The sequence below is a fragment of the Antechinus flavipes genome, chromosome 2, assembly GCF_016432865.1.
Source record: "Antechinus flavipes isolate AdamAnt ecotype Samford, QLD, Australia chromosome 2, AdamAnt_v2, whole genome shotgun sequence".
Lineage (NCBI taxonomy): Eukaryota > Metazoa > Chordata > Mammalia > Dasyuromorphia > Dasyuridae > Antechinus > Antechinus flavipes.
Window position 1 is genome coordinate 436,925,007 of NC_067399.1, and position 26,974 is coordinate 436,951,980.

Sequence of the window (26,974 nt, forward strand, 5' to 3'; positions counted from 1 at the left end):
TCCTTAAAGTTGTTAGCCAGGGCGAGCTCCACACTGAAAGAACCATAGAATTTATATTTGAAGTCTTTTCCACATCACCTCCATATCAATGTCAGGTAAACTGAGACCCCAAAGCTCAGCCCCTTGGTAAAGGTTAAAACTCCTAAGCAGCTGAACGAGACCCTGAAACACGGACCTTTAGGCTTCAAACTCAATATCCATATTGTTACTTTACAGTGAGAGCTGCTTATCCTCTTCATCTTCCATTCCCTAGCCTAACTTCTCCATCCCCTCTCTTCCGTTCCGCCAGCTCCCGGCGCAGATTTGAGCATCAGTAGAAGGTAGCTCTAAATCTGGGCACTTTTTCCCGAATCCCTCAGGGAGGGCAGCTCGATTCACAGAGTGCCTCGTGTCCTTAGGTGTGGGCTGTTCTTGGCCAGTGCGCCTGCGCGCCAGCTGCCGGCTCTTGTGGGCGGGGAGGCTTGTCTCGAGCCAGTCGAGAAATTCGAGCTCCACCCCCGGCCTCGTCCTGCTCTCCCTGCTTCCCTTCTGGAGCGGCCTCTGGCTGGTCCTCTAGGCGCTTTAGTCGAGTCCGAGGAGCAGGCCCCGCCTTAGTCCCTGCTCCTCACTCCTCTCCTTTCCGCCCCCCTGCCCTGCGCCCTCCCGAGAATCCCGAGGGGAGGAGCTACCTCCCCGCCCCCAGAAGCACCCCGCCCTTCCCCGCCCCTCCGCTCTCCTGGCGCGTTCCGCCTCCCAGTCTGAGGCGGAGTCGAGCCGCGCAGAGCTACTGGGGAGGGACTCAGCCGAGCTGTCTGCCCCTGGCAGCCCGTGTAGCCACCGCGCCGCCCAGGGGCAGGGGCACTGAGTGAGGCGGACCTTGGAGGGAGGAGCCGTCGCCGCTGCAGCCCCGCGGATTCGTTGCCAGCCAGGGCTCCATGGACCTGTCGCCGATCTGGGCCCGGGGTGTTGCGGGGGAAGCGGGCCGCCCCGGCACGCCCTCCCAACCCTGACCGACGGGGCGGGGGGAATGGGCCGGCTGCAGCCGCGCTGAGAAGCGCCCGCCCGCCCGCTGCTGCTGCCTGCCCTTCCCGGCCCTGCTCGGCCCACCGACCGAGGCTCCAAGCCGCTTCTGGGCCCCGCGGGCCGCACTGACTAGCCCCGGCCTGTCTGCAGCGCGGCCTCTCTGCGTGGTTCCTCCGTCCCGGTCCGAGCCCGGGCCTCGTCCCCAGCCCCGTCCCACATCCCCGGAGCATGGCCGACTGCTGGAGGGGGGCCCGGCGGCCCGGCCTGGTGCTCCTGGCCGTGCTGCAATGGTGCTTGTGCGCGGCCCGGGCAGACATCGCGAGCCAAGAGTACTACACGGCGCTCATTAACGTGACCGTGCACGAGCCCGGCCGGGGCGGCCCCTGGACTTTCCGCATCGACCGCGGCCGCTACGGCCTCGACTCCCCCAAGGTGGAGGTCAGGGGCCAGGTCTTGGCTCCCCTGCCGCTTCATGGAGGTAAATGGGCCGGATTTCCCTCTCCCCTTCCCTCTTTCCCTCCAGGGCTTGGCACAGGTGCCTGGTATTCAGTGGGCGCATAATAATGATTGCCTTGACTTGGGCGCTTCATCACTTCTGGGGTTTGCAGGTGTACTGAGGCAGGAAGTACTGGCGGAGCAGCCGACGTCAGCCTCTTGCGCTGTCGGAGTGGACACCTGGCCCAAAGTCCCTCGGAGCGCTTAAAATGACAGCTAGGCCCTCTCACTTGGTGGCGTGGGATATAGTGAAAGGTACTCCTGAGTTCGAGTACCAAGATCTGCCATGTACCAGCTGAGTGACCTTGATCAAGTTATTGCCTCTTTTAGGGTTCAAAATGAGAGGATAGGTTGGATGATCTCTAAATATCTCTTTCCAGCTGTGATATTCTAGGATTCTGTAAATCTGCAGTATTTGTGTGGAATCAAAGTTAGGGCTCGGTTTCAGTTCCATGGCCGGTTTCCAAGCGTAAGTGCTGCCAGAACTATGAGAGCTGCCTGTGTTCAGGCAGGGACCGAGAAGACAAAGGAGGTCTTTTGAGAGAGGAGAAAAACTGTCATGATGGATGGGCTCTTAACCACATTTCAGACGCAGCAGGTCTGAAATAAGGGGCTTAATGCTCTGCTAAATTGGACTGTGACGTTAGCCATTTCTACTCTCCATTCTTTGTAAATGCGTAAGGGGTGGGTGGTATTTGACATTTTCAGAATTGTTTTTGGTGCCTACAGCCCTCTTAAAGATTCAATTTGAAATAGAGAATTATCTGGCAGGACCTTGTTAGCCTTGTCTTGTGGTGCCATGCATGCTTACCAACCCCCACCCCTACAAGGTATTTTGAATAATTGCATTGTATGTACTGCTATTCAAACCTTTTGGCCTTATCTTGATCTTCGACTGTCATTTGGGCTAAAAGGATAATCACAGAATCATAGATCTAGTGCAGTTCTCTTACTTTGCAGATGAGGAAACGGAGGGTATAAAACATTTAGGAAAAAGTTTAACATCCACATTGTGTGAAGCAAATATTAGAAATAAATTACTAGGAGAGTTTTTCTTGGGAAATTAAGTTGGGAAGTATGGCCAATAAAGTACACACTTTTGAAAAGTAGTAATCTAATTCAACCTCTATTTGAAGATAACTGAAAAGTGCATTTTAAAAAACTAAAACATTTCATTTTCATTGTCTTAAAAGGAAATAGACAATCTAGGAGACCTAGCATCCAAAGTAGATATTTGGTTAATTGATTTGATGTAGATAGGTAACATTTGGTAAGGGATGTGAACATTTTATTTTCACAGTATCACATAAGTAGTTAAGAAGATAATCTCAGAGACTCTCTATTCCAATCCATACTCATTTACTCTTCCCCATAGCATATATACAGGATGAGTGGCTGAGATACAGAGTGGCTATTTGACAATTGCTGGAAGACTTAGAGGGAGCCCACTATTTCTCCAAGTAGCTTATTCCACTTTTTCCAGAAGTTTTTTCTGTCACATCTAATCTAAAATCACCTCTTTTGCAAAGAGTTTCAAGCATCAGAAGAGGACGGAAGGAAAAGACACTTTTGTAACAGGCTGGCTATTTATGGATAGATGGGTTTTGTATATATGTATATCTATGTATTATATATGCAATATATCAGGGGTTATTTTCATATCTAGTATACAATATACTCCTAGTATATTTATGTTGTTTTTGTAGTAGAAATAAAAATAGGACATTGTTAATATTATACAGAGATAAATACAAATAGGTAAAATTAGTCATTGTATATTCTTTTTCAAAGTTGATTAGAATCCTAGGCCATTTTCAGAGTCTAACCCATAGCATACTGAAATCTATTACCAATAATAGTAAATTGGTGTTTGGGAGTTTATGGATCATGATTGAGAATCATTCAGAAAACAGTGAAAGGATTTCTATGTCGTTAAGACTGCAATTAAATTTGTAAACTAAGTCCTGAGAGCAAGAAGCTTTCCCCTCCCTCCTCCTCCTGAGTACAGATTTAATTTTAGATAAAAAATTCAAAAATAAATAAATAAATTTCCTTGGTCACCTCATCATCCTTTCTATCATCAATACCCAGAATCATTGTACTGCCCTTCTAGTATGCCTCCTTAAGTGCATCATGGGTACAAATCACCTTCTTTACCTTTTCCCAGTCAATTTAATTCAATTCAACTAATATTTGTTAAGTCCTTACTATATTTTGTGCACTAAGTGGAGGGGGTGCTTCAAATTCACAAATAAGACAGAACTATTCTCATTTACATTTTACTGGGTGAGTATGACATGTGTCTATATAACACAAGATTTATTTGAGAAAGAAGAAAGCACTTACAGCTGATGGCTCAGAAAAAAACTTTTTGGAGGAAAGGGCATCTGAGCTGAGCCTTGAAAGAAGAGAACAGTTCTGAAAGGCTGAGTTAAGGAGGTAGTACACAATACTTGAGACATAGTTAGCATTCAGTAAATACTTTTTCATTTATTCTAGGAATAGAGCACAGCTTGTACAAATGCATGGAGACAGGAGAAGGAATATCCAGTTTGGAAAAAGCTATTCCAATTTGGCTGGAAGTTATGTGAAATAATGCTGGAAAGGTTAGGTTGGAGCCAGATTGTGGAGAGATTTAAGTTCTGGAATGAGGAATGGTAGAAGCAACCATTGAAGAACGAATTCAATATGGGGAATGAGGCAGAAGAAAGTGACTCCAAGGTAGCAACCTGGATAACAGGAAAGAGGGTAGTGCTGTTTTCAATAGAAATAGGGAAATTTGGAGGTGGGCTGCATTTAGATGAGTTCAGTTTTGGAAATATTCGAGATGCAAACAGAACTTTTAGTTAGAGATGCCCAATAGGCAGTTCAGGATATGAAACCAACATTCAGGAGAGGGATTAAGATATATAACTTTGGGAGCCATCTATATAGAGGTAATATCCATGCTGGTGGGAAAGAGTGGGGACAAAGACGCCAAGACAGAATCTTAGGGATTATTCCTGTTGTTGAATGGGAGATAGATGATATATAGTAAAGAAGATTTGGGAAAGGCCGTCAAACAAGTTGAAAAATTGGAAGGAGAACAGTAGGCCAAGAAAGCCATATTCAACTCTTAGGACATCTTTGGTAAACAATTTGAGTAGAGTGATGGAATTGAAATCAGGTTTCATTAGATTGATTGCAAGAAGTGACTGGTTGGTAAGAAAGAAAAGACTGGTAGTATGGACTTTCTGAGAGCTTACCAGTAAAAAAGAGGAATATTCCCGAGGCTATAGGATAACTTGAGAGAATTAATTTTTTTTGTTAAAGATGGAGAGAGATCAGAACAGGTTTATACGTTAAAAAAAAAAAAAAAAGTCAAAATAGGGTGGTTACCTTGACCAAAAGGATCACCTCTTCCTCAGATATTTTGAATTGTGGAACAGGAGAGATAAATTTATGATAAATGACCTTAATTTTTCAGTAAAGTGAAAGAAACAGTTTTGTTTTTTTTTAAGTGGGGGGGGTCGATTTGTCAGCATGAGAATGTTTGGGAGTTTATGGATCATGATTTGAGAATCATTCAGAAAAAAGTTAAAGAATTTCTATATATCAGTTAAGACTCCAGTTAAATTTGTAATGAATGCAGAAAATAGTTTTGTGATTTCTTATATTAAAGTGTGCAGGGGCTGGTGTGACTAGTGCAGGATTGAGGGTTGTCAGAGTATGAATGGTGAAAGAGAAAAGGGACAAAGCCCTTTAGTGGAATATGTCTATTTGGTCTATGAAAAAGGCTAGAGAGTTGAAAGAAGTATTGGAGGACTCTGGAAATAAGGAGGAGTTGAAAATACAGGAGGTATTGCTAAGACTTTTGATAATACTACGAGTGAGAAAGAGAGTGAGATGGAAAGATGAAAAGTTATGATCAGAAGATTTTCTTTCAGCATCTTGTAGTTAAAAGTTATTTTGTAGGATAGTGAAATCTAAGGTGTGGCTGCCCATGTGGGTGGTTGATATGAAACCCTAAATATGAGGAGAAGAGTTTATAGGATTTATTTCATAAAGCTGCTGTTTCTCTGAAGAAAAGATCATGAGCCACATCCCAAACTTTTTAAGAAAACCAGAAGATGATTGCTACAGGAACTCTGACAGGGTGATAGAGAACTTCAAAGAAAAAGATGTTGCTGAGTGATACCAGCAGAGAAAAGGGCTATCCCTATCTTCTTCTATAAGAAGCAATGGCAAGAAAGGGGTCAAACAACTCTTTCTGGGCCACTGTGTCCCAGCGTGAGAGAACAAGCTGCTAGTACTGCAGATAGTTGTTAAAGAGTAAAATATCTTTCAGAGAAAAGCCGGGTTTCCATAAACTGATGGAGAGAGTTTGAAAGGTAAAGTTCTAAGACAAAGAAAATTTTGTTTAGATAAAGGTGTTTTAGAAGAGTATAAAGACTAAGTAAGAATGGGAAGAGAAGAACTAATTTGGACATGGTAGAGGAGCAGGAAAAAGATGTTTTTACCTTGCCCCAAATGGTATTTTAAATCATGGGGACTAAGGGAACCAGAAATGAGGGTCTGCTAATTACAGTACAGTTGTTGTCCAGTCATATCAGTTGGTCTAGCTATTTATGACTCCATTGAGGTTTTGGTGATGTGATTTTTGGCAAAGATACTGGGGTGGTCTGACATTTCCTTCTTTAGCTTGTACAAATGAGGAAACTGAGACATTGGGTTTAGTGATTTGCAGAGTTACACAGCTAATTAATATCTAATACTAGATTTTTGAACTCAGGAAGATAAAGTCTTCCTGGCTTCAGCCCTGGTACTCTTTACATTGTTGTATGTATGTTTACTTAACTGCCCCAGCTATTGGACAGAAGATGTAACAAGTGATCCAAATACAGAGTGATAGGTTGATAGTAGAAGAAGTTGGAAGGCCACTAATTTGAAGTGATAACTCTCTTGAGGCAGCTACTTCATTCTTCTCCTTCCCTATCATCCCCTTTGAGGTGTCACTGATTGATTAATGTTGATTTGAGGGTGGATTGTAATGATTTCCCAGGTTGGGCATGAGATAGAAGCGGTCATTCATCAGCAGCAGCACATAGCTACTTTTCATGCCTTTGTCATTTTCCACAATCCAAAAAAGACAGTAGAGCAGTAATTTTGGAGGGCATTGGTAATGTTGCCTCTTCTTTTTTCAGAAGTATTAGTGCCTACCTCACTTATCTGGGGGGCTATGATAATGATAAATGACCGAGTCAATTTTGAGGATATTAGAGGATACAGTAAGTGCCAGCCACTCTCAGTAATAATAATCCAAACATCTGTCTAAGAGTCTAAAGTCCCTGAAAATTTTGAGCTGGGAACTCAATTAAATTTAATTTAGTAAACATTTATTAATTATGTACTATGTTCCAGCACTGTGCTAAATGGTGGAGATACAAATAACAAAATAAAAAATAGTCACTGCCCTCTAGGAACTTATAGTCTAATGTGGGGAAGACAATACACAAAAGAGTGCTAGAAAAGTGTAGGGGAGGACACTAGGTAATTTTTCAGAGATGCAGATGGAAGGTCCACTTTCTGCCCTCTCTCTAAAGGGATGCTTTGGGTATAGTTGAGTGCTCCACTTTCCAGACCTCCAAAAGAGGTTGGGGGGAATAGGTGCATGGAAAGGGAAGGGGCTGAGGGTTTGGGGGTGGAGTTCAGATCAAGTGAAGTTGCAGATGCAAAGTAGAGTGTCTCCAAACCAGTTTTAGATTGTATGATAGGAACACGGGTAGGTGCTACCGCTAGAGCTTTCATTCCTTGTTTTGGCCAATCACAGTTTGGGAATTAGGGGGAAAAAAAAGAAATCTTAACAATCTTACAACCATTGGGGCAACTAGATGGCACAGTGAGTAGAGCACCAGCCCTGAAGTCTGGAAGATTTGAGTTCAAATCCAGCTGTGTGACCCTGAGCAAGTCACTTAACCCCATTGCCTAAGGAAAAACAAAAACCCAAACCAAAACAATAATTTCCCAACCATGAGTAAATATAGGTTCTCTGACTCTTAAATACCATTCTCACTATACTGCCTCATTAAAATTCTAGTTCAAGAAATAAAATTCAGCCAATGTAAGGAGAAGGCTATTTTGAGGCAAAAAAAAAAAAAAAAAAAAAAAAAAAATCATAGATAAATTAGCTTCCTCAGAGTCTTTCTCCAGAGGGGCAGATGTCCTAATTGCTTCTGCTTTTCACTGCCACTTCTTTTCCTTTGCTTCCTATCCCACAGAAAGAAAAAAAAATACATACAGGGGTTTTTTTTCCCCTCTTGGGACCAGGGTAGAGGCTGTGGGGAGGGCAGACAGCAATCAGAAATAAGTTCAAGTGTTTGTGATTTAGAAACAGTTTGTAAGTTATATTTCTAAAGCTATGAACATCCCTAAAATGTAGTAGAGTCTTTTACCCTACTGTTTTAAAAGTAAACATGATGGCAAAAGATCTTCTTAGTCAGCAATTCATAACTAACAAAATTTGAAAGAAAAAAATTGAGGAAAAGTTTGCATATTAAACCATTATTAATCATAATTGTTATTTCAAAATTTGAGGCTGTCTTAAATAGTTGTGTGTCCTGTCTTAGTTCTTTGTTTTCTCAAAGACATATATATATATAAATAATTGCATTTTATATATATATATATATATATGTATATATAAAATCATCCCAAGGCAGAGCTGTCACTCTCTCTTCCAGAGCCATCAAAGACAGATCAAGATGACTGGCAATGGTCCAGGACACAGTGAATGATTTTGGCTTCTAACTGAAGGTCTCTAACAGGCCTCAGTTTATCTGAGTCAGTGATCATTCAATGAGTTTTGTTGTTCAGTTGTTTAAGGTTGTTTCTAACTCTCTGAACCCATTTGGGGAGAACTAGAGATTCCAAGAAACAGCAAGGTGTGGATGGTGAGCATTTCTTCAATAGGGACAGTCTCTGCCAAGACATGGGGTTAAGTGACTTGCTCAGGGTCACACAGCTGGATTTGAACTCAAATCTTCAAGACATGGAGATGAGAGATAAAATCTTACACATGAAGAACAACAAATTGACCAGTTTGGCTGGAGAATAAAATGAATCTAATATGAACTCAGCCTGAACAAGTTAAGTTGGACCCAGATAATGAAGGACTTTAATGGTCAAACTAAGGAATTTATATTTTTTTCTTAAAGATAGCAGGGAGTCACTGGAACTCCTTGAACAAGGGAATTTAATGGTCAGATCTGGGCTTTAGCTATATCTGTTTGGGAGATGTGGATTAAGAAAACAAGAGGCTAACTACAGCAAACCAATTAGGATTGATTAATAAACAATAATAAATGTGCTAGACATTATGCTAAATGATGGGGATAAGGATAGCCCTGAGGGCATGATAGAGTACACACAGCTGGCTAGAAAGGAGAGGTGGTTGGCCTGGGCACCCTCCTTAAATAAATCTTATGGGAAGAGCTTTTCTTTCCTGTTCCTTCTTCCCAATCAGAGGGATACCAGGGGCAGAGGGTGTTGATAAGGTAGGAGTACTAGGATTGATGTGATCTTGTTGATAAATGTCAAATAGAACATAATTGTACAATTTAGAATAATAGATGATGAAAATTGAATGGAATCTTAGATATTATCTAATTCAACCTCTTTAATTTATATGTGTATTTGAATTGAGGACCAGAAAAGCTAAGAACTTTTGTATCCTATCTAGCACAGGGCTTTGCATTTAATAGTCACTTAAAAATATTTATTGGAGCAGCAGCCCTGAAGTCAGGAGGACCTGAGTTCAAATCTGGCCTAAGACACTTTCTAGCTGTGAATCCTGGGCAAGTCACTTAAACTCCAATTGCCTCAGGTCAACAAACATTAGTGGCAGGACAAAACTAGGCTTCATGTCACTCTACTCCCAGATCAGTATTCTTTGCCTTACATCTCCATGAAAATTGTGCCTCTACAGTAAATAGGAATGCAAATACTATAGTATATAAAATCAAGGAGTTGGACCAGGTGATGTCTAAGGTCTCTCTCAGCTCTAAAATTTTACAATTTTGAATTTGGAGTTAGTGTACAGATACTAGGAGCAGCAATAGCTTTCTATTTAATTATCTCTTTACGTAAACCCATCCCTGTTTCTATAAAAAATAACCTTATCTTTCCAGTAGTTCAGGCTCAGTCTCAGTCACTCTCTTTGGTTAGCTCTACTCATTCTTCATCTAATCATTGGCCATCTTATTGATTCAACCTTCATGACATCTCTTTCATCCATCAACTTCTCTCTGTTCACACACCATGCTAGTTTGGGCCTTTACTCTGTCCTAGACCTAATTGGTCACTTTATCTCAAATTTCTCCCCTCTCAATTGTCCTCCCCAATTTCCAAAGTGAGTGATGTTCCTAATACAAAGATGTAACCATGTCACTCCTTGTTCAAAAATAAAAATTCTAGGGGTTTCCCTTGCCTTTAAGGTAAATTGCAGAGACCTCCTTTTGGATTTCCCTTTGGATCATTCATTTAATATTCTTCTCTAAAATGTAATGTTCTCTGGGTGCAGGTTTCTTAGGGGGCTTCTGGGAACAGCCTTCGTTTCAGTTCAGTAATAATAAGTGCAGCCAATGATTAAAGTCCAAATTCTTTATTGTCTCTTTCCAAGTATTGTCTTCTTTCCTTTTCCTAGTTTTCTTAGAGGCCTATCTCTCTCCTTGGTTCCTAGAGCTTATGCTCCTGCCACCAGTCCTTTGTCTTCTCTGTCTCTGCCAGATTCTTGAGGTCCTCCTGAATGTGTCTTGGTTTCTGTGGGGAAGGCTGGAGGACTGTCACCACTTCTCTGGTCTTCCCTAGTTCTCCCCGACTGAATCCTGGTTGAGGTTCCTAGCTTATATATGCTCTCTTAAAGGTGTGACTCTTGAAGAATTATGGTAAGTACTAAGTACATGTACTGAACTAGAGAACTGCTAAGCATATTCTAAATAACCATTGTTTCTATCAATTCCACTGACTTAAAGCACCTTGTTTCAAGTTCTGGCCCATAATACATTCAACTGAAACTATTCTCTCCAAAATTACCAGTGTTCTCTTAATGGCCAAGTCCATTAACCTTATCTCAATCCTTATCCTTCTGGACCACTCTGCAGCCTTTGACATTGTTGGTTATCTTCTTTTCCTTGATATTCTCTTCTCTCTAGTTTTTCAGGACCTTTGTCTTTCCTGGTTCTCCTATCTTCCTGACCTCTTCTTCTCAGTCTTTTAGCTGGATCTTCCAGGTCATGTCTGCTAACTATAGGTATCCCATAGGGCTTTATCCAGGATTCTCTTTTTCCTTTATACTATTTTATTTGGTTATCTCATAAACTTCAGAATTGAAACTATAATCTCTATGGTGATAATTCTCAGTTCTACTGATCCAACCCTAACTTCTCTGCTGACATCCAGTCCTACATTTCCAACAGCCTGTTTGGCATCTTAAACTGGCATTTTAAATTCAGTAGGTCCAAAACTGAAGACATTCTTTCCCCTGAAATCTTCCCCCACACTTCCAAACTTTCCTATTTACTACTGATATAGTAGTGTAATGGGCTGAGGCTTGAGTTGATGCACTGAGGTCCCAAGCACATGAGGCTAAATAGTAATTGGACCATACTCTATTAATATATAAGCTTGGAGAAAGAATGGCCCCCATCCACTATTTGTGCAAGTCCTGATGTGTTGTATAGGAAATGACGATTTTGGTGGGTGGAGGCAGGGGAGTGGAAAAGGAAGGGGAGGAGAAACATTTGGGATTGCCATTGCCACGGTTGGCTCAGCTCACATCTCTCTCTGTTAGCTGATTTGTTTCTCTTCTTCTTTTTGCTTTTGCTGCTTTCGACAACTTTTTCTGTTTTGTTAAGTGTCTGAGGCTGGATTTGAACTCAGGTCCTCTTGACTTCAAGGCTGGTGCTCTATCCACTGAGCCATCTCCTCCCCTTCCTTTTCCACTCCCCTGCCTCCACCCACCAAAATCATCATTTCCTATACAACACATCAGGACTTGCACAAAGAGTGGGTGGGGGCCATTCTTTCTCCAAGCTTATATATTAATAGAGTATGGTCCAATTACTATTTAGCCTCATGTGCTTGGGACCTCAGTGCATCAACTCAAGCCTCAGCCCATTACATAGTAGGATTTACTAACATCCTTCTAATCCTTCAGACTCAATGTAAGTGTCATCTTCAACTCCTTATCTCATGTATCCAATTTGTTGCCAAGACTTGTTGATTTTATTTTTGTGACATATCTCAGATATGTTTCCCTCTCTCCTCTAACACTGGCCAGTAATCTAATGCAGGCTCTTGTCATATCTCACTCCTGAACTATTGGGATTGCTTGTTGGATAATCTGCTTCAAATGTCTTCCTGTGCCAATCTACCCTTCATCTGCCAAAGGGATTTTTTATAGTGTAGGTGTGACTGTGTCATCCCCTCCCATTGCACTACCACTCAGTAAATATCATTAGCTTTCAGGATCACTTCTGGGATCAAATATAAAATCCTCTGACACTCCGTTTCACTCATATATCCCCGTTTTTAAAATTTAATAGTTACAACTTCCTCCTTCACTTATGTGAAAGATCTGTGATGCAGGCCCCCTTGTTTCAACTTAACATATTCCATCTCTTGCTTGATTCCAGGCATTTTCAATGGTTGTCCTTAGCTGGAATTCTTTCCATCCTTATCTCCATCTCCTGGCTTCCCATCTTTTTTAGGGTTTCTTGGGAGGCTTCTGGGAACAGCCTTCGTTTCAGTTCAGTAATCATAAGTGCAGCCAGGGATTAAAGTCCAAATCCTTTATTGTCTCTTTCCAAGTCTTGTCTTCTTTCCTGGGCCACCTTCTCCAGAAAGTCTTTCTAATCCCTAAATTCTAGTACTTTCCCTCTGTTGATTGTTTTCAGATTATCCATATTTGGTCTGTTTGTACATAGTTATTTGCTTGTTGATTCACCTGTTAGAATGTGAGCTCCTTGAAATCAAAGACTGGCTTTTGTTTCCCCAGCGCTTGGTACAGTTGTACTTATTTATTAAATGCTTATTTGCTGACTGACCTTCACAATCTCTGCAGACTATTTTTCAGGGCTTATTATAAATTACTCTCCTTTAAACAATTTATGTTCCAGACAGACTGGCCTACTTGTTATCCCTATAAAGGATATTACATCTTTTTTCTCTGTGACTTTACCCTAGTTATCCCCAGCACTTGGAATGTGCTCCTACCTCAATCTCGTCTTGTAGAATCTTTTATTTCCTTCAAAACTCTATTTAGGGATCATCTTCTCTATGAAGACTTTGCTAATCTCCAAATAGGTAGTGCCTTCCTCTCCAAAATTTATCTTGTGTGTAGTTATTTATATATAGTCTTGTTTCTCTTGATAGAATGTAAGCAATGAGGACAAGAATTGTTCCTCCCAAACATTTATCTTGTATTTATGTTTAATATATTTATGTACGTATTGTCTCTCTTGGGGGAATGAGGGCAAGAATTGTTTCAATTTTGTCTTTGTATTCCTGATGTCTAATACAATCTCCAGGCATATTATTAATGTGATTAATAAACATTTATTGGGTAGTGTGTTGATTCTGTGATAACTTAAGGAACTTAGCACTTTTTTTTTGTTGTTGTTGTTCTCTGTTCAGTCATTCAAGAAGCATTTTATAAATGGCCTATTGTGTGCCAGGCACTGTGGTAGATGAGGGAAGAGGTGAAAAGTTTAGATAACACTGTCATTTTTATACTTGAACTCTAATAGGGAATAAGACAAACTCAGATATGTGGTATTTTGTATTAAAGCTAAGTGCGTTAGAGAAGTACAGAACAAAGGGCTATATCAGATCCCTTTTTTAAATTGTAATTATTTTCAATTTGGAAAAAATCTATTTTCTGTCCTTTCTATCTCTCTTCTCGATTGAAAGGAAAAAGAAAAACCTTCTGGTGAATAAACTTAGTAAAATAAAAATAATTCCCACATTGTCTCCATTTAAAAATATCTATCTTATTATTCTGAACCTTGAATCCCATCATTTTTCTGTTAAAAATGGGTACATGCTTCATCATTTGGATAGATAATCTTTGCATTTATCAGAATTCTTAAAGCTCTTAAAATTATTATTTTTTTTTGCAGTGTAGTTATTGTATAAAAATGCTTATCTGATTTTGCTTGCTTAACTCTGCATTCGTTCAACACTTATTTCTGGAACCTTCAGTGTCAAAGGATATGCATACTTGAGGGTCTTTGAGGGCATAATTCCAAATTCCTTCCCAGAAGGACTATATTCATAGCTCTACCAGTAGTATGTTAGTATGTAGAGTCCTAAGGACCCTGTAAGATTTGTCAATACACAATCTCCCTTCCCCCCCCCCCCCCCTTTGGCAACCAATAAAAGATGTAGGAAAAAAACAAAAAAAAAAAACGAGAGGGGGTAGGGAGAGAAAAGAAAACCAATTGACTAGTGGAATACTTTTGAGAAAATGAGTGCCAAATGGACTAGGGTGGACTGGGCAGATTTATTTTACAATCTTCAGAGCCAACCCCCAAATCCCAGAATTATTTTCTTGGCTTTCAAGGAAAGAAAAAAGATGATTTTCTAAAGGTCAGCATGTTACCACAACGTGTTGTTTATTAGCCCTAGCCTTAGGTTGAGACTCAAATTAGCATTATAAGCTGTCCTATGCAAAGGTTCTTAGAGAGATCCAGATGGGCATTTCCTGGTCTAGGCCAAAGCTCTGGTCACTAACAAAGGCCTTCCTACTACACTTTCCTTTCTCAAATAAATTTATTTCCCCTACTCAGTTGTAGATGGGTTATGTTTTATTTAAGGTCAACTAAGAAGCCTGAAGAACTAGAGAGGAGGGTACTCAGTGCTTTAGACATATCTTTTCAGGATAACATGATTATAAAATCTGACTTTAAATGAGAAGATAAAATAAAGTTCATAAGTTTCTGTTCTGCTGTTGTAGAAAATAGTAGCTATCATGATAAAGTTGTTAGCCTTCATATTGGCCTGGATTCTTGGGTTTAACATAGACTTTGTCTTGTTTTGCTTTCCTTTCTATTAGGTTTTATTTATGAAATTTTTGTCTATTTAACTTAATCTTTTGCTGCTTCTTCTTTTTCTTCTTCTCCTTCTGTTTCTGCTTCTTCTCCTCCTCCTTTCTCCTTTTTTCTTTCTTCTTTCTTCATTTATTTTCTGTCCCTCCCAAGACCTTGGGGGAGGGGAAGGGGGCACAGAGGAGAAAGTAAAGCATAGTCCAGCAAAAGTAATTCTCACATTGGCCATGTCAAAAATTATATATAATTCATTTTTCACTCTGAGTTCATCACCTCTCTCAGGAAGCTGATAAACATATTTCATCATGAGTCCTCTATTAAAGAAAGTCCTCAGTGCCTTTTCCACTACAACAGAAGACTGAATCCTATTGAGACAGAAAAATGGCCAAATTCAAGTGTTTGACAAGGATAATGCTAGAAGACCTGCCCATTTTGCCTAGAAATACAAAAAAAAGGGGTGAAGTGTTTCCCAAATATGCTGCTATAAAGGGATTATGGCCAATTAAAAAAACCCATTCCTCTATAATGCTTGTATAAATCTATACTATTAAAAATAAAGGAGATAAGCAAATCTGGCTCTACTGATCTCTTTTACACTCAACATTGCATTTCCACTGTTGAGGAGAATTTATATATAATTAACCCCAATTTGTACTGAAGAATTTCTAATGTATTATAACAGATCTGGCATGGAATTTTCATTTATACTGATTAAAACCTTTTCTTGTATTAAACTGTTGTTCCAAAGCATTTTAAAATCACTTCTACAAAGTATATAAAATATCAATTATGATAGAAATTATTTTTGATTGTCTCTTCATGAAAAGTGATTTGTATTAGCCATCATTTAAAATCATTCTTAAATTGCTTTTCATTATGTCATGGAGAATATCCAGCTGATAAATTTGAGTTCTAAGCATGTGAAAAACAATCAAAATCCATTTGTGATGTACAGTACCAAAGTACAAATGACAGATGATAATGGACAACTATTGATGCTAAAACCTGCTGACATGGTTCAATTGTCTATAGTCCTTGCAGGGAAGATTGAGATGTTCAGCACTGTGGGTGTACAGATAATATTTTAGTCTTCCCTTTTTAGTAAAACATTGAATAAGAAAAAGCAACGATTTGCTATAAAATCTTATTTCTTTTGAGTGCATTTTAAAACATTTTAATGCTAATAAAGATACTAAGAAGCTTTTGCTGCTTTGTATTTGAAAATAAACAGTGGATACTTTTAAGTTATATATAAACTTATAATTTTATATATATATATATATATATATATACACACACATATATATGTATGTATGTATGGGTATGCTTTCATTTTGATATGGATAGTTCCAAAGGTAATTATTTTTCTGCCATATGCATTTGTGTTTTCTGGGCATATAGATTTAACTTAAAATTTTTTTTTGCTCATTTTACAGCTAAGGATACTGAGGCAAACAGGGTTGAGTTGTCTGGGGTCACATAACTGATTAGTGTCTAAGGATGGATTTGAATTCACATCTTTTTGATTCCAGGCCTGGCACTATAATCCAGTGTGTCAGCAAGCCACATATTACTTCTGAATTTCCTTTTGTTGTATTTTTTTCTTTCTAAAATTTATTTATCTAAAATTAACATGCAAAATAGGAGAAAAAACACCAGAAAAAGCAAACACAAAACATTGCCATGTGTACAACAGAAGTAGAGGATTCGAAATGTGAAACAATAGATTTCCATTTCAAGAAAGCCTATATGATAAATATTCCCCAGTGTATTCAGAATGTCTATTTTTTCTTTGCTTTCTTGTAGGTTTTCTTTTCTTCTCTATTGTGCACTTTTTACTTCTTTTTTTCCCCTTTTCTTTCTCCCACCTTCTTGCAAGAATACAACTAAACATATATATATATATATAATGTACATATATGTAGATATCTATAATCATATATCTATACAACCTCTATTTCAGGCTGTACTATACTTGTTTGCCCTATGTTTCTCTGAACGTGGAAAGCTTAATTTTGAAATAAACTTCTTCATACTATTCCTTTCCTTCTAAATTTGATATATAAATATGATTTCTGTTAGCATGCTATAAAATTCAACAGTTTTTTTCAAAATTCCCATCTTTACTCCAGCTCTAAGGTAATAGAAGCTTATTATTCTTAGAGCAATTATTTGTACCTCAGCCTTGTAAAGTGAAAACATCCATCCTTCCCTAAAGTTATAAGAGTAATTATTATACTCTTCCATCATAGGTTCCTAATGCCTCATAAAAAGCACTTATAACTGAAGTCACTAAAGCTGTTGAATGTATGTCAAAACCAAATTACCTATAGAATCAATTACAATTTATGAAAACTGTCTGTGCATCAGACCTACTAAGTATGGTGTCTGTTAGACTAAATAAAATGATTTCCCATCTGAAAATGACTGATGGTTATTCCATGAAATTTTGTTTTTTAAAAGATAGACTATCGTTATTTTTTATGTTCAGCAGATAATATAACATGGATGTTTAATAAATTCAGTCCATTCAATACACAAACATTTATTAGGTATTCGCTAAAGTTGCAGGTACTATAACTAGGTAAGTTTTAGGTATAATACTGTAACAGTGAAACAGTGCCTCCCTTCAAGGAATTTATATTCTATTGGGATCATACAACATGTTCACAGATAAGTAAATGCAATAGTCAAAAGAAATACAAAATGATTGAAAGATAACTTTAATAATTGGGGAAATCTGGAAAGATTTTATGAAAAAGATGGCATTTGAGCTGAGCCTAGAAGAGATCTCGAGATTCCAGGAGGTAGAAAATAATACAGAAAAGCATGGCAAGCCTGAGAGACTTGCCTGCCTTCTTTTGCATAGAAATGAGAGATGGAGGAAGACAAATAAACCAGGACTTGGGCTCAAGAATAGAGCAGTTATGTGCAGCAAGTGGGAAAGAATGTATAGTCAAGAAGAATGGCTGGGAGCCAAATTGAGAAGGATTTTAAATGCTATAAAGAGAAATCTCTATTTTATCCTAGAAGGGGCTATTGAAATCTGTTGAAGAGGGGAGCAATATGGTGTTGTACAAATAACCCAGTGTCTTGCAGCAGTGTAGAAGTGTGTAGAAGCAATATAGAAGACGAACTGAAAAGAGAAAATCTTGAAACAGAGAGAGAAATTGGAGGCATAATGATGAAAGAGGGAGGAGGAGATAGGATGATAGGGAGTGGAAAGATGATGAAGGCCTGACTAAACTAGTGTGGCTTGTTGTAGTTAAGTTAGAGTTTGATACTTCTATATTTGTTGTTTGTCCTTCATTCTCAAAAAGGGTCATGATATTAGGGAGGTGATGGCATGACATGCAAGTGAATTGGATTTAAGTGAGGGAGGGCTTCGCAGGGTCACTTGCTTCACTTTCCAGAGTCTTTTGGGTCCAGTGGCAAGATAATAGATCAAGACGACAGGAGATGGCTCTGGATGAAATAGGATATGTTGGCTTTTTTAAACTAAGATCTTCAGCAAATTTCAGTTTGAGGCTTCATTAATTCATTTATTTATTTTATTTAGACTTCTATATTTAAAATAGGGTAGATAACAAAGTTATTGAGGAAGTAGAATCAACAAGGCATTTATAAGTGTTGATTAAAGATTTTTAAATTGGGTACTGTCTTTATTTCAGGGAGCTTTCATGAACTACTATATCCACCTGGGGAGTTCCCAAACCCAGTAAAAATAATTCTCCTTCTTTCAAGAATGAGTGCTTGGTCATGTATTATTTCATTTGCTTTTCATAACTTGGTGAATTTGTCAAAGCAAGTATTATCCTGATCTTTCAGGTGAGGAAATGAAGACTTAAAGATTAAATAATTTGCCTGGAATTATGTGGTTCTTAAGTAAATTAGGACTTCTGATTCTTTGTCCTCTAGTTTAGGACTTTGACAAATTATTTCTCTTCCCTAGACCTCAGTTTCTTTATCTTTATTACAAAGGAAGTATACTAGACAATAGATGAATAAAGTCCCTTCCAATTCAATCTCATTTTGGAATACGCAACAAAGTTAGTTCAGAACCTAGGCAACACACACCCTTTGATAACATTTTTTACTCCTAAGCTACATGGAAATGTTCATAGTCTTCAAGATGACTTTTAAAAAAATTTCTTGGTAATCTGTGCCCATTCACAATTTCAGTGGACTCTCCCTACGTCAAATCTCTGTGTTCTCTTTACACAATTTTTCCCTTATCCAAACTTCTAAGGATTTTTAGTCTATAGCATCTATTTTGAAAATTATATAAATTATTATATTGTTGTTTCTTTCCATTTATTTACCTAACAAAATTTTAAGCTGTTTGAGGGCAAATGCTGTCTTACTTTTACTGCTTTTGTATATTTTATGGCCATCAGAAGAGGAGTGAGCTTGGGGAAAGATAGTGAATTCTATTTTTGGACATGTGTTTGAATGAGACAGCCAGTTTGACATGACCAATAAGCAATGGTGACATACTTTTCCTGAAACCTCACCTGAGGACTGCTACCTTTAAGATCTGACTGTTGAACTTTCTTTCTCCAGTCACAGTCTTCTGATATTTTAGTTCTCCCCTTTGTGCTTCCCTTCATTGTGACCTCTTGGTCCCCTCTGTTCTGGATAAACTTTTTAATCTACTGCCTTGACTTTATTACTCTAACGTGCTTTGTCTATGAATCATGTGTTCTTTTGTCCTTTCCCCATTTCCCCACTCTTCTAATCCTAAATTCTGTCACCATCACCACCATTACTGTTCTTGTTTCTGAAACAGTAACTGGAATAACCGTGCTGTTTGTATCTACTACAAATTCATTCTGTTTTTTAAAAAGTCAATTCAGTTTTAATTTTCAGTTCCAGATTTTCTCCCTTTCACTATAGAAAGCAAGTGATGCAAAACCCATTACAAATATGAAGTTTTCATATAAAACCAATTTTTCTAAGAAAATGTTCTAAGAAAGAGGAAAATATCTGTCTGCACTCTGATTCTATCAGTTCTCTATCTGGAAATAGATAGCATTTTTCATCATGAGGCCCTTGGAATCATTGTGTTGGTTAGAGTTAATAAGTCTTTCATAATATCTTTATGATATATTTTTACAATGTTGCTGTTACTAGGTGAATTATTCTTTCAGTTCTGCTCATTTCACTTTGCATCAATGCATATGTCATCCCCATTTTTTTTCTGAAACTATCTTGATCATTTCTTATAGTAATAAAGTAGTATTCCATCACATTTATGTGCCATTACTTGTTTAGCCCTTTCCCAGTTGATGGGCATTCTCTCAGTTTTCAATTCTTTACTATCATGAAAAGAGCTGCTGTAAATATTTTTGTATACACAGGTGCTTTTCCTTATTCTCTGACCCATTTGGGGTATAAACTTAATGGTATTGCTGGGTAAAGGGGTACATACAATATACTAGCTTTTGAGTATAATTACAAATTGCTTTATAGAATGGTTGGACAAGTTTATAGCTCTACCACCAGTGTACAACTGTACCTATTTTCCTTTATCCTCTCCAGCATTTAATCATTTTTCTTTTCTGCCATCTTAGCTAATCTGATGTGTGTAAAGTTGTACCTCAGAATTGTTTTAATTTGTATTTCTATGGTGATTAGTGATTTAGATCTTTTTTTTTTGACTGTTTAGAAGTGTGATTTGTTCCTCTGAAAACTACCTGCTCCTGTCCTTTGATCATTTAGAGAATGGCTCCCATTTTCGTAAATTTAGATAATGTACCTATGTAGTTGAGACGTTATCAGAAAGTTTACTGCAAATATTTTCCTCTTTTCCTGCCTTCTATTTTTTGCCATGTTAGTTTTCTTTGTACAAAACCTTTTTAATTTTATGTAAGCAAAATTATCAAGGTTACTTCCCATGAAATTTTCTGTCTCTTGTTTTGTCATGAATTCTTCTCCTATCCATGGTTTTGACAGGTATTATTTTCCATGCTCCATTAATTTGTTTATATCCCCCTTTATGTCTAAATCATGGACCCATTTTAAGCTTATCTTGATAGAGAAAGTGAGGTTCTGGTTTCTGCCAGTCTACTTTCTAGTTTTCCCAACAGTTTTTGTCAAATAATAAGTTCATTTCCCAAAAGCTGGGATCTTTGAGTTTATCAAGTCCTAAATTACTATGTTCATTTGCCGTCTATATGTTGTGTACCTAATGTGTTGTATTGATTAAACAACTCTATTTCTTAAGCAGTACCAAATTGTTTTGATTATTACAATTTTATAATATTCTTTTGAGCTGCTTTCCCTTTTAAAAATGCATTCCTTTAATTTTCTTGACCTTTTATTGCTTCATATAAATTTTTTTTAGCTCTATAAAGTTGGTTCTTTGGTAGTTTGGTATACCACTGAATAAGTAAATTAATTTAGGTACTATGTTGTTTGTATTATATTGGCTTGTTCTATTAATGATCAGTTAATATTTTTCCAATTATTTAAATTTGTATTTGTGTGAAGAATGTTTTTGTAATTGTGTTCAGATAGTTCCTCTGTGTGTCTTGCAGATATAACCCCAAGTGTTTTGTACCATTATCTTTCTATTTTTATGCTGAGTTTTGTTGGAAATTATTAGAAATTTTTGATGATTTGTGTGTTTATTTTATATCCTGCAACTTTCCTAACATTGTTGTTTCGACTAATGTTTTAGTTGACTCTCTAGAGTTCTCTTACTAAACCATCATATCATCTGCAAAAAGTGATAGTTTTGTTTTCTTATTGTCTATGTTTATTCTTTTAATTATTTTTTCTCATCTTTCTGCTGATCTATAAATACAACTTGATTAATCTGGCACCTGCTGTGCTGTGATTAGGATATTTTAAAATGCAATTGATAACTATTTCTTGTGGTGAGTTTAAATTTCTTCCTACATCACTGAATTAAGCCATAAGGTTTGGGGATTTGAAATCAGTGGGATAAGCAAAACCACCCCTCTTTCATAAACAGATGGAATCCCTGGTCCCCAAATCTGCCATCTGCCACTTTTATAGAGTATCCATTCGAAGATGCAGATGAGAAGATTGCATCTCTTTGCTGATTTGAAAGCTTCAAGGCTTAATTAATTCAAGACATCAACAAGATCCAGAAAGAATTCTCTTTAGCAGGTTGAGCCAGTGGTGTACAGAGGACAGAAGTGTCCTCTTCTCTTTAAGACGTACATGGGGCTCATGTCCAGCATCAACAATGAGCCAAGCTCAGCTACTCTATATCAGGAGGCAAAATTGGCTTCTAAGCTTCTGTATTTCACAATCCACTTGCTATAGAAGCTGTCAGGGAATGTTATAACTCTAAAGGAGAGCATTTGCAGAAAGGTAGATGGAAGATACAGAATATGCTTATAGGTTAAAGGACATGTAATAGTTATTCACCTCTAGGGTTATGAACAGTAAATTATACACTTCAGATACTGGACACTGAGCAACAATAACAAGCTATACACAAAGGGTAAACTGAAACCAATTTGTTAGTTGTATTAGCTACTATTTTATTTTCTAGTTACTCCCAGTTCATTATTTTAAATGTGTGAATTTTGCTTCTTTTGACATTTTCCAATGTCAAAGTGATATTGACAATTGACAAAATGGCATTCCAATGACAGCCACTCTAGCATGTTCATTAAAAAGATCAGAATGATTCAGCTCAGAATGTAATATTAATCATATACAAAGAGAGATATCTAGTGTCTAGTGCCTGCAACACAAATGTTTACCTTTAGTGTTAATGTTAATATTTAAAAACATCCTCTTGTTTGTTTGGTTTTTTTTTTTCCTTCTTAAAAAGCCAAATGCAAATAGTCAACAGATTGGTCTACTTTAGCTGTATTAATTTTTGCTTTTGTTAGTTCCTGTTGTGGATGATGGTGGTTATTTTGTAAATATGTTTGATCTGAAATCAAACTTTCTAGAATGAATCTAAATTGTGTTATTTTTCTGTTATCATAAAGACCCAAATAGGTTTGGAAGAGAGGGAAGGAGAGTTGGGAGTAACATTAAGATAATTCAACTAGTTTTATTAGACATTCATCTTGATAATTCTTTGTATATGATATTGCCATATGAGTATTTACGAGGAAGTTGGTTCAGAGGATTATGGGAAGATGGTGGAATAGATTGGTAAATTTTAAGTTCTCCACACAAATGGGACAAATGGAACACAAATGCCTAAGGACGAACATAGAAGTTTTGGGGCAGAAAAGAGGTCCTCCTGCTACAACACAACAAGATCCCAGGCTGAGATTAACCTATGTAAAGTGCAAACACCTCTGGGTTAACTCTGCAGAAACATATGTGGGTAGCTCTGGAGTTAGCTGGTTTGACTGAAGCCTCAGAAGGAATCACAGAGACTTTCACCTCCTGAATTGTTTGTGGAGTCAGGATTTGAGTCCAGGAAGACCAAGCTGGAAAACCAGCTGATTGGGAACACCATGCTCAGCTGTGCTGCTAAGACATGCCTTGGGTGAAAAGGGATCAGCACCTGGTGAATGCAGAAGCAGAGAGATGCTTCTGGTTATGGGCACTTGTAGGATGATGGAGCTCTTGGTTTGGGGGTTTCTGGTTAGAGGGGAGACCTGATGGGAAACCTATTATGGAGACAGGGAAGACCAGGATTTATCTTCAGAGGAGCATATGCTGAAATAGAAAAAGCTTCTACCCCAGTGAAATGACTCACTGCCTAGAGAGAATTTATAGAAGAATTCAAAAAACAATTTAAAAATCAAATGAGAAGCATTGAGGAAAAACTAAAAAATAAAAATAAAAACCATGCTAGAAAAACAAAAAGATTATGAAAAAAAAAAGTTAACCCATTAGAAAAGGAGATTCAGAGTCTCAAAGATGAAAATAATTCTTTGAAGATTAGAATTGGGCAAGGGGAAGCCAATATAGCTATAAGAGAACAAGAAATAACAAAACAGATTATAAATAATGAAAAAACAACAGAATGTGAAACATCTTATAAGAAAAATGACAATCTGGAGAACAGATCAAGAAGAGAAAACATAAGAATAATTGGACTGCCTGAAAGTTGTGACCAAAAAAAAAATCTTGACACAATAATGTAGAAATTAATCCAAGAAAATTGTCCTAGAGTGATAGAACATGAGGGGTAAGTAGAAATAGAAAAAATTCACCAATCACCACCTCAACAAGATCCTTTATGGAAAACACACAGGAATATTATTGTCAAGTTACAAAACTCCAGAACAAAGAGAAAATTTTTTAAGAAACAAGAAAAAAAAACAATTCTGGAGCTACAATTAAAATTGTACAGGATTTATCAGCAGCTATTTGATAGGAATCATATCTATTGATAATCAAAAGAACTATGCCTAGGGTCAAAAATATCATATCCAGCAAAATTACACATAATATCGAATTTTTTAAAAAGGACATTCAATGAACTTGGAGATTTTCAGCACTTCTTGTCAATCAAATCTGAACTTAATAGAAAATTTAATATATGGGCAAATATCAAAGATCAGTTTCAAGAAACTCGACATGGACAAATGGTTTGTTTATTTTATTTTATTTTATTTTTGCATGGGAAATGTGCACTATGTTTGAGATTGATATCAACAATAGAGTAGCTCAAAAGAAAGATTTACAGAATTAAGTTAAAAATACTAATTATACAAATGAGGCGTAGAGGAACACAGAAGCATTAGGGGGAGGAGGGCTTGTAGTTGGAAAACTACACACAAAAGGAATGGGTTTAATGGGCAACACTACATATATACCATGAAGGGTATAACACCCTCCAAAATTTATAAAAAATAAGGGGGAAATGTTGGAATCCTTACAAACTGCTAACTCATTAGAGTTGATCTAATCTTACAAGAAGATGTTTGGGGCAGAACCTGAAACAAGGTACTAAGTAGAACTAATTAATACAAGGCTTGTGTTTGCACCTTTACTCATTGGAGTTCACAAGTATGCCAGCTTCACAAAGTAAACTTTGTAACTTTGTGAGTTCACACCTCCCTTGAAGCTCTTTGGGCCAGAGAGCACTATGGGAGAAAACCCATAATCCCTCTCTCTCGTATCCCACAATTCATCCCTCTTGTATAAAAGAAACAGACAGAGGCTCTCGGTCAGATTTCAGCGGAATTACGCCAGAAGCCCTCTCTCCGAGGCGAGGCAAGGCAAGGCAGAATATTTTCCACTTGGCTGGCTGGTCGCAGAAAAGAGTTCAGCTGCATTGGAGAGGAGTTGGTGGCTGGGCTCCTGCACTTCCCCCACTGAGACCAAGCTGGTCTGAAAGACTCACCAGAAAGCTAGCCGAGCTCCAAGTGAAGGAGACAAGAGATTCATTCCATCTCTGTGCTGGTTGGAGGCTGAAGAAAGCAGAGGCAGAGGCTGAAGGACAAAACCTTTGGATTTGGCGACATTCGGAGGGAGCTCTTGGAACCAAGCAAAGAGATAGACCTCTAAGCTAACGGGGCTATATTGGAGATAATAAAAGATCTGAACTTTGATCAACTGGCTATGTTTTGAGAAGAAAAAGCTCACCACATTTTGGCGCCCGAACAGGGACCGACAAAATCCTGATTCCAGGGAAGGCACCCAGAGAGAACTTTTATAATATTTTAAAGAAGAACAAGAACTCCAACAAGGAAAGGGATGGGTAGATGATGAAGCAAAGAGTGTAAAAAGAAGGTTAAGGAACTCAAGCCTCTGTAAGAGTTATTTTTGCAAGAGTTACTTCCACCAAATTCTGAAATTTTTCTTCCTTTTACTACTGGACAGTCAAAAAATATATTGAAGACCAAGTACTATTAGTATAACTTAAAATATACTTGTTTTAAGAGTGATTTTAGAAGAGTATGGGGAAGATACTTGTTTTTACCCAAAAAAAAAAAATTATACTTCCTACTAAACATATGGTGAATTCCATATGTAAGTCATAGGAATGGGTATGAAAACTTGTCTTGCCTAGATCTAAAATGGATCAGCCTATGAACAGTGAGTGGACACTCAAGGAATGTGCCTTGGGGCCTCACCAGGAATCTCTCAGATTACAGAGTGACTATCCCTCACTCCATGCCCCATCCACCTCTTGGAGCATACAGGCAGGAAGTTTTCCATGATATTCCCCTTTACTCTCCTCCGGCTCACAGGAGGCTGAGCTTATTATGAGCCTATTAGAAGGGCCACAAAGGGATGAAAGAGTAGGGGTCACAAATGTCTCTTCATTTTCTCTTAGAATAGCAAAGACAATTAAACTCAATTATAAAGGAGGGGGAAAGAAGGTAAAGGGAGGAATCCATAGGTAGGAGGAGGTTAAGTAATACTAAAGCAGGTTAAGGAGCAGAATTAAAGCAAAGTCAGCAGGAAAAGATATGTCTATATGTATATATGAATATGAATAATCATATTAAGACAGTTGCCTAGTGCTATTATAAAAAGTGCTGAACTTAGAGCAAAGTGAACTAATATCTTTTTTTCTTTTATTTAAAAAAAAAAAAAAAAAGCAATACAAAACAAAAGAGAACATTGTCATGTGCCCAGCAGAATATCAGGGAAGATTTAAAATATATAACAACAAATTACCAGATCAAGAAAATGTATATATTTTCTTTAGTGAGATTTTGTGCCTGTTTTTTTTTTTTTCATTTATCCAATTCTGATTTTTAAGGAATTAATTTCTACAGCATTTTTACTAACTTCTTAATTCTCTTTTCATAATATTCTTGCATAGCTTTCGTTTCTTTTCCCAATTTATTTGTTACTCTTTGTTAAAAATTTATTTTGCTCTTTTAAAAAAATCTTTTAAACTCTCCTAGGAATTCTTATTGTTCTGTGACCAATCTGCTTTCTTCTCTGAGGCTTTGCATATAGATATCTTTAAGTCATTTCTTCTGTGTTTGTATGTGCTACTTCTCTGTCACCATTCTAGTCTTTCATGGTCAGGTTCTTTTTGTTTATTTGCTTATTTTTCCAATCTTTTTGTTGACTTTAAACTAAATTGTGATGAACTCTGCTGTCCTTGGTTAAGAGATTTCTGGCCTTAGCTTTTTAAAATTCCCTTTGCTACTTTTACAACTCAGTCTCAAGGTCTGTAAGTTTTTGATGCTTTCAAAGTGGTATGATACGCGGAAAGATCTGTTCACTATTCTCCTGGTCTATAATTTGCAAACTCCAGATCCAGATTGGGGGGTCTTTTGGCTTGTGTATGGTTGAATTCCCTAGATCACTGCTGAACTTAATCATACATAATTGGCCCTTTGGGATGTTCTGCAGATTCAAGATGACTGAAATTCTGATTTCCCCTGCTAAGAGGGAGTACCCAGGTCACCTCGACCTTTGGTGCACAATAAGATTTTTGGCACATTGCAGAAATGCCCTTGTTGAGCAAGGAGCAATGA

General features: G+C 37.8%; 1 protein-coding gene across 2 annotated transcripts in view; it reads left to right on the plus strand.

The window, feature by feature from the left end:
• Window positions 1-869: 869 nt before the first annotated feature.
• The window catches only part of RNF130 (ring finger protein 130), a 119,003-nt gene continuing 92,898 nt past the window's right edge, over window positions 870-26,974 (plus strand). Inside the window, exon 1 of one of the 2 annotated variants that reach the window (XM_051979094.1) lies at window positions 870-1,480. In XM_051979094.1, the coding sequence (XP_051835054.1) occupies window positions 1,231-1,480 (250 nt within the window). In that variant the 5' untranslated portion in view covers window positions 870-1,230. The remainder of the gene's footprint in view (window positions 1,481-26,974) is intronic. The other variant, XM_051979093.1, reaches the window with a different exon arrangement.